Source organism: Anastrepha obliqua, chromosome 3 (genome assembly GCF_027943255.1).
Source record: "Anastrepha obliqua isolate idAnaObli1 chromosome 3, idAnaObli1_1.0, whole genome shotgun sequence".
In the NCBI taxonomy this organism is placed as follows: Eukaryota; Metazoa; Arthropoda; class Insecta; order Diptera; family Tephritidae; genus Anastrepha; species Anastrepha obliqua.
Window position 1 is genome coordinate 36,615,045 of NC_072894.1, and position 8,087 is coordinate 36,623,131.

Here is an 8,087-nt window from a genome sequence, read left to right on the forward strand (position 1 = left end):
AATATTAGCCAATAAGGATATGTCATTGACGTTTAGTGACAGAGCTTTAGCTGCAAATAAGTCTTATTACTCTAATACGAAGTTGTTTAAATCAAAATTATTATCTCGTGACCAAAAGTTAAGGATATATGTATGTATATGACCTTGGCCCGCGCTGTGCTTAGCTAAGATTGCGAACTATGCACGCTAAAAATGATTGACATAAATCAGTTAATAGTCTTCGAAAGAAGAATTAAAAAAAAATGTATGGAACAATAAGACTGCAGGACGATACTTATCGAATAAGATATAATCATGGGCTGGAAGTTTTGGCAAAAAATGAAGCTGCGATAAGATTTTTAAACTCTCAGAGGATAAGATGGCTTGGACATGTGTTCAGCTCGAAAGGCAGTTGAATTGCGCCCTGTTGGAGGTCGAAGAAGAAGACGTCCTAGAAACGGATGGCTCGAAGATGGCCTTGCAAAGCTGAACATGCAGCGGTGGAAGGAAGTAGTCTTAGATAGAGATGGGTGGCGAAAGGTTGTGAATGAAGCAATGGTTCTCCAAAGACTGTGATGTTAAGAACAAAAAGAAGTGTTCAAAAGTTCTAGAGGGTTAAAATGTACCGCAAAATTGTTTTCCATAAACTCTACGCTACGTTCCTTAAGGGGTTAAATCTAGTCAGAATTTTCAAAAATTTGTTTTTTGTTTTTATATTTTCTTAAACTATAATATCTTAAAAATGTAGTGTGAAAATTTAAAGTGAATGTAGCAAATACTTTTCGATATATTCAACAATTAACAAAGGACGCTCGGGCACTCCGGAGCTTTCGAGAGCATGTAGCTAGCAGCTGCACGTGTGAAAGTGGCAGATAAGAGCGCTAACGATAACACTCGAGAAGCTAGAATGCTACGTAGGCAACAGCAAATCGATATTTTGGAAGCTGCTATGACGGCTGAAGAACTATTATATGACCCAGGAATTGATGACACAGTGTAAGCAATTAAATAATTCGTATAACTCTACATAAATCGAAAGCAAAACTTTAAATGCGTTTTTCTCAAAACTATGTTTCTTGAACTGGTGATCATCGTAACTTTAAAACTGCTTGGTATATTTCAATAAAATTTAATCTGCTTTTAAAACATAAAAAACTCGTGCCTGATCGAAGGATTTTTTTTCAAATATTTCGATTTTTTTTAAACAATTAATACCGAAAATGTGAATAATATTTCCCGAGGCCGCCATATTGTTAATTTTGGGAAAAAAGCTTCGATCAGGCAGAAGATTGTCTATTAATAAAACTAATTTTTCTTGTCCGATTGATTTTAGATGACTCTCCAAGGACTTGTGATGATCACCGCAAGGGAACGGGCTGCACACTAACTTTTACAATTATTCACTTTTTTTAATGGTATGTTTTTATTTTTGTAAGCTAAAGCAATTGACTAGCAAAAAAAAAATTATTGAAAATCATAATTTTTTCGGGCCACTGAGTACCCCTAACCCCTTAATACACTAAAGCTAAAAGTTCAACTTAAACGCCAGAAATAAGCTAAAACGGAAAATGTGTAGTGTGACTCACATATCATATTTTCAAAGCATTTTTTTCACTGAACACTAACGAAGTTAATGCACACATTTCCCGTTTTGACCTATTTTTGAATTAAACTTATGACAATTATGCTTAATAATTATATGCAATAATATAATAAGTAATATTGATTTTATGTGAATTATAATATACCACTCTTCCCAACGCTCGGCGCTCCAACGACAGCAATTTTTAATTCTGTCAAAGTCGATTTCTTGCGTCGAATACCGCGTGTTGTCATTACCGTTAAATTGATGTGAGCAGTGCAGTGCCAAATGAAATAAAATAGAAAAAAAAAATACCACAACAACAAACCACACCAAAAACCGCAACTGAAATCCACAAGCCCAGATGAGTGAATAAGTTGAACTTTTTTTTATGCGAAGACCCACAGTCGACAGTTGAGGCGATCGGGAGTGGAAAATGTACTTGTGGTTTTAAATGCACAAATATATATAAGTTTATATTTTTTACGTAGGTAATGCATACACATGCAAATGTATTTATTCACCGACGCAGCTATTGTGTAGTTTGTAGTGATTTTTTTTTTTTAATTTTTGGCCGTGGCAATAATAAATAAATGTGCTGATTTCACACAGTGACGTAACTACTTATGTATGTACATGTACACATGTGTATGTGAGTGCTTGCATTGAACGCAATTTGACTCCGAACGCTGCATAGACGCACAAATAATATGAATGAAAATATTTAGTGGCGGGAGCACGTACACATTTTTCTACAAAGAATTTATTTGTTTATGTGTTTATATGTATGTGGCTGGATTTACTCAATTCACTGCTTGCACTTTTCATACACTTTGATGTTGTTCTTCTTGTAAGTTTCTTTGGCTGCTCTAATTGATTTATTTTAGAAAGGTAGCAAAACTTTGCAACCAAAATAAAAACAATAGTTTTCTATGAATATTTAAGTTTTATCACGTGTTATGTTTTTTTTTTTTGATTACTTTCCGTTTTCTATTGCATTGTGCTTTTTCTACTTGCTATCACTTATTTGGCATTGTTTTGCTGCTTTTGTTATATTTAAAAAAAAATTTTATTTTGGCTTTCTCGGAATTTTTTTTTCAGCCTGGAGCTTTCATTTCATATGTTTACACCAGCTCGCTATAGATTGTTACACATTTGTTATTGTTTTGTTTTCAACCGGCACTTTGTTTCTATTTTACCAACAACATACGTTTTAACGCACAAGCGATCTTTTATTGCGGTACACAGGATCAACGATCAACAACGAGCAGCGAACATTTGCACACAACCACAAAACAGCACTGAGCTGCGATGGCGTACAGACAGAGTAAGGTAAGCAAATAAATTTGTATATATTATAAATATAAAAATATCATAAAATTATATATTTTTTAAAAGCATTGTGACAGTGCGGATTTTATCCATTTAATGTATAGAGGGCGAACCAAACACACGCTTCTATTAAAAAAAGAAAAAAATACAAAAAATGTTTGTTTGTAATTCGCGTATACTCATACGTAATAATAATCTTTCCAAACATTTATGCCATACGATTTCATTCACGTAACGGCCTCATGGATACAAATGCTCTGGATTTGAAAGTATTCTGCTGCGGTACCAGCTGGTGGTAGTAGAGAAAGAGGAAGGCCTCTTCTGCGTTGGAAAGATCAGGTGGAGAAGCACTTGGCTTCACTTGGTGTGTCCAAGTGGCGCCGGCTAACACGAGACAGTAGCGACTTGGCCAAATTCGTATACGCGGTTATTGCATCAATAAACAAGAAGAACCCCTAGATTGAGCGCTAACATCAATCTTTAAGCATCTTCCAAAACAAATTAGACTAACGCTTGAGCAGGCACGGTGGTCTAGAAATTTTCAAGAAATTGGTTTTTTGTTTTTTTCGATATTTTAAACGTATAGTGTTTTAAGAATATACTCAGAAATTTTCATGGGGAAATTCCCAATATTATAGCTTCTACAGCCCATTAATTAGGTGAGAGTGGTCCGCGCGCGCCTGTACCTCAAACTTTAAACTGATTTATTTCGAAACGATTTTTTTCGGCCTGGTGTTGTCAAAAAAAACAAAAATACAATTATTCAACCGAATCGTCCGAAAGTTTAATATGTTATTCACAACATCAATGACTATCGCTCGTACTAGAATAATATTATTATTTCAATTATTTTGTATTTTTTTATTAAAGAACTGAAAAAAACCCGATTTTTAGAGTGTCAAATTCTAAGTCACACCACTTTGAAAACTTTTTTTTTTCTAGTACGGGTCACAGCCACAGTCATGTTGATTAATAATTTTTTTGGTTTTTGTGCTTCAGATAAATTGAAAAGCCAAATGGACAACACTGCCCAGGTCCAATTTTTCGTGAGGGCCTACTTCAGCGCCATTTTTTAAATTATTAAAATTAAAATAAAAAAAAACAATTTTTTGCCATTTTTGTATGTAGAAGAAGTTTAATAAAAGGCCTTACAAATTTAAATTTTTTTTTGTTGTAAAAAAATTCCATAAAATACGCTAAATTTTCGAGTTCTAGACCAACGGGCCATCTTAGAGCATGCCGCGGTCTTTGGGTACAAATAAATTGGCGTTGTGTTAAAAAGTAAATATATCCCCTCACAATAATAATAATAATAATTTAAAATGAAAAATTACAAATCAAAAACTGATGCAAACATCAAAAAGTTTTATCAATAGCCCAAATTAGCGATTAAAAAGCTGGCAGAGGACTTGAACATAGCTTGTGGATCCGATCAGCACATTGACAAGTACATGATTTGTAACAGTCAGACGAACACTCAACAACATTGGAGATGACGAGATGTGGGTTGTTGAGTACGGCACGTGATCCACACATCAGGCGGGTGAGTGGAGAATTCCAAATGAACCAATACAAAAAAACAAAAAAGGTTTCAGTGAAGAAAGCGATGCTCATGGTTTTTATATACAGAATTTTATATACATAATCAGAAAATTAAGACTATTATTTAGGCGTTATGAGACGTTCACGTTAAGCAGCTTGCCAAAACAAAATGATTTGTTGGAAAACAATTTGTGGATGTGTCACAATGATAATACACCATCGTACAGTGTAATCACTATCCGTGAATTTTTGACCAAGAATGAAAAGAATACTACCCAAGAGTCATCGAATTCACCTAATAGAGTTTCCTGGGTTTTTTTTCTGTTTTATAAAGTAAAAAAAAAGCACTTTGGGCAATATGTTTTAGCACCTGAAAGGAAGTAATGACTCTGAAGACTATAGCGAAAATAGAGTTCCTGAAATGTTTCGAGAGAAAAACCAAACTCTGACGTAGGCCCATTGCAGTTGCATTTTAAATTTTCTGAATATATTCTGGGAACTATGTGATCACGGTGGCATTCGTAATTTCCCAAAGATCAAGCCATATCTCTGCTAAAAAAAACTATCTATAGTGTTTTAATTTTTTTAGTTAGACCTTCACTAGTAATTAATTTAAAAATTTCAAATTTACGTATGTATGCCATAGTAGGTATACGATATTTTCAGATTTGATGTCTTATAACGTAGCTTCGGAGCGATGGATTTACAATATAACATACAATGTCCAATATCAGTTATGGCTATAGGTAAGGAATAGGTATGTACGGCTTTAGTTTACTATTAAAACGGTAATAGCTTCAACAAATTTTTAAAACTTATTTTTATTTTGTTTCTTGAAAATGTAATTGTAACTAAATTTGGAAAAACAATGAGATACTGTTTGTGTTGGCTAAAAATATTATATCAGGCTTTGGTGGCCTCGCGGACGAACTCGCACTAACCATATATTTTGAGCCAAAAAGTCGATAATCTTTACACATCAGCGCTCACCGTTGATTTAAAGAAAGTTTCTCGTAGCATTTCCGAAAAAACATCTTAACAAAATTTTGGACTTAAAATTACCATTATTTGTATCATATATTCACTGTCTTCCCGATAAACATATTGTGATATTCATGTACAATATTTTTGCTTGTGAATATATAGCCATCGAAATGAAATTGAAACAACGATCTGTTGCATGGATCCAGCTGAAAAGTGATACTGTATCGAATCGTGATTAGTCTCCAATGGCACAATGCAGTAAGTTCATTATATGACCCGCTTCTGCAATATAACCTCTAATTTTGAAAAAAGTCAGAACATATCTCACAAAGTTTCGAAGTTTCAAAAGCCGAAAAAAGTAAAGAGGATATAAGGCCCAACAAATTCGAAAAGCAAGCAAGTGCTGAATTCATTCCAGACCGAAGTTTATACAACTATTCTCGCGCGTGCCCTTTTGAGTGTTTGACCAATTCCTTTCTCCTATTTGTGGTGTTCGTCTTGATTTTGTGCCACAAATGAGGGGTTCAACAGTTTTAAAACGACTCCTAATGGCATATATTTTTTATGAGGAGATTTTTCATACCGGAAATACTCCTGGTGATTTGTCATTGCCTGTCGAGGGGCAACCGCTATACTATTTATACTTTTGTCATGATTTCGTATTTCAATTTTCTTATATTAAAGTGTTTTCCCCCAATTTTTTGAATATCTCTATGTTTCATTTTCGACATTTTTTCTGTTTGATTTCAATATTCTTCATTTTATGTTTTGTCTTCGCTATTTGCGTTTTCGACCCTTCTATTTTTTACCTGAACCATCATAATGATTGACAGCCCATATTTCAAATGGAAAAGAGCTCACGGTCAGTGTCAAAATAACTCATGACACAAAAAAAAATAAGATTTCTATATTTGGATCACCCTTTCAATGAAATCGCATAGCATGTGTTTACATATTTTTAAAAGACTTTCGATGCCTTTCACAAGATTCAATGTCAAAGCATTATAACTTTGGTTTTTTACTTTCTTTTTAGTATTTTTGCTTATAATTTTTCTTTTTGGTATTTTCTGCTAATAGCGCTGTGCTAAAAAAGTGATTGTAAGTTTTATTTTATCATTTTGTATAAGCGCAATTTTAAGGTAAAAATCCTTGTTCATATAAATTGATTTCCAGTCTTATCATACATTCTATGTATGTACATATGTTTACACGTATTGTGTAGGTGCAAATCGTTCGTATAAATTAGAATACAAGCAAGTAAATGGAAAAATAATTCGTAATATTTATTAACTTATAATTTGTTATATGCAAGACTGATTGTTTTTAAATTGGCGCTTCTGCTCGAGAGTTTCACCAGCTTTCTCTGACGGACAATCAATTATTTTACATAACTACACCTTTTTCCCTTTTGTTACTTGCAATTTTAGCTGTTAACAAATATGTTTTTTAATGGCAACAATAACAGCACTTTCAAATTTTTAATCTGACATACAGAAAATATGAAAAAAAAAACGAAATATATAATAAAATCTTAGCCAAACACTTTGTTATGTATGAAACTGAAAGCATTGAAGCCGAAAAAAGTCACTCATACGCGGTGTTGTGCTGCGTTCGCATTGTATTGCCGCGCCGTCTGTATGACTGTTGTTTAATTATTAATTCTTTCTAATACAAACAATTTCGAAAACCACCATGCTGTTCTATATCAGCGTTCTAAATTTGTCTGCTATTCCACTTATTTTCTCTGTTGCTGATCGCGTGGTTGCCTTATGTTTTTTTTGTTTCGTTTCACACTTCTTTTGCATGCATGTCTATACATACATATGCATGTAGACAAATGAATGTTGGCAGCGTGTTTGGCTGTCGTAGCTTTCGTCTGATCGGTATTTGGCGTACTTTTTATTTATTTGTATAATGTGCCAAGTTTTATGTCTGTACATACGTCCCGATGAAAACGAAAATCGAGTCTCCGAAGTAGAAATTCACGATAATGCAAATATACCTGTATTTCTACATAGGCTTTAAAGAATCAATATAAGTGCATTCGATGTAAAAGATATCTATCGAACTTCTAACTAATTTCACAAAGAAAAAAAAAGAAATTCTGTTTGAATCATGTAAACACTTCCAGCTCATTTTTTTCGTTCACTAATGTCTTTTTGGAGTAAGACTTCTATGTTTAAATTTTTGGTTATTTTCTATGTTTTTTCGCTGTTTTTTTTTTTGGTTTTGCTTTATTTGGTTTTTGCCATTTTAATCAATTAGTCTAACCGGCACTATTCACCGCGTTGAAATTTCGGTCCACTCCTCACTACTGCAAGCGTTAATTCGTCCGTGGCTTGCTGGCCAACTCTTCAACATGTTGCTGATCAAGCGTACTGATCGCACTTCCGCTGCTTTTCACTTGTAATACGTACATATTTTTGTATCTTTTCGAAACAACACATTTTTAAATGTAGTTTTAAAAATAGCTCTATGTAGAGAGAGTGGAAAACAAGAGAGAAGGAGCCAAATGAAATTATTATTAATACTCAAACGATTCTACTGGGTTATATTTGGGCAAATTGAATGTGCTGAGTGTTTTTTACTGAATATAAAAATAAGTATATAATTATATATTATTATTTTCCTTGAAACAGTTAAAACTTGTCCAAAAAAACAATAGTAA

General features: G+C 33.4%; 1 protein-coding gene across 5 annotated transcripts in view; it reads right to left on the reverse strand.

Moving 5' to 3' along the window:
• The window catches only part of LOC129242782 (ras-related and estrogen-regulated growth inhibitor), a 29,301-nt gene extending 21,520 nt beyond the window's left edge, over positions 1–7,781 (reverse strand). The window contains exons 1-2 of one of the 5 annotated variants that reach the window (XM_054879628.1): positions 7,691–7,781; positions 1,728–2,250 (exon numbers count right to left, since the gene is read on the reverse strand). In XM_054879628.1, the coding sequence (XP_054735603.1) occupies positions 1,728–1,815 (88 nt within the window). In that variant the 5' untranslated portion in view covers positions 1,816–2,250; positions 7,691–7,781. Of the gene's footprint in view, positions 1–1,727; positions 2,868–7,690 lie in introns of all 5 variants that reach the window. The other 4 variants (XM_054879626.1, XM_054879625.1, XM_054879624.1 and 1 more) reach the window with 4 other exon arrangements.
• Between the last annotated feature and the right edge of the window lie 306 nt (positions 7,782–8,087).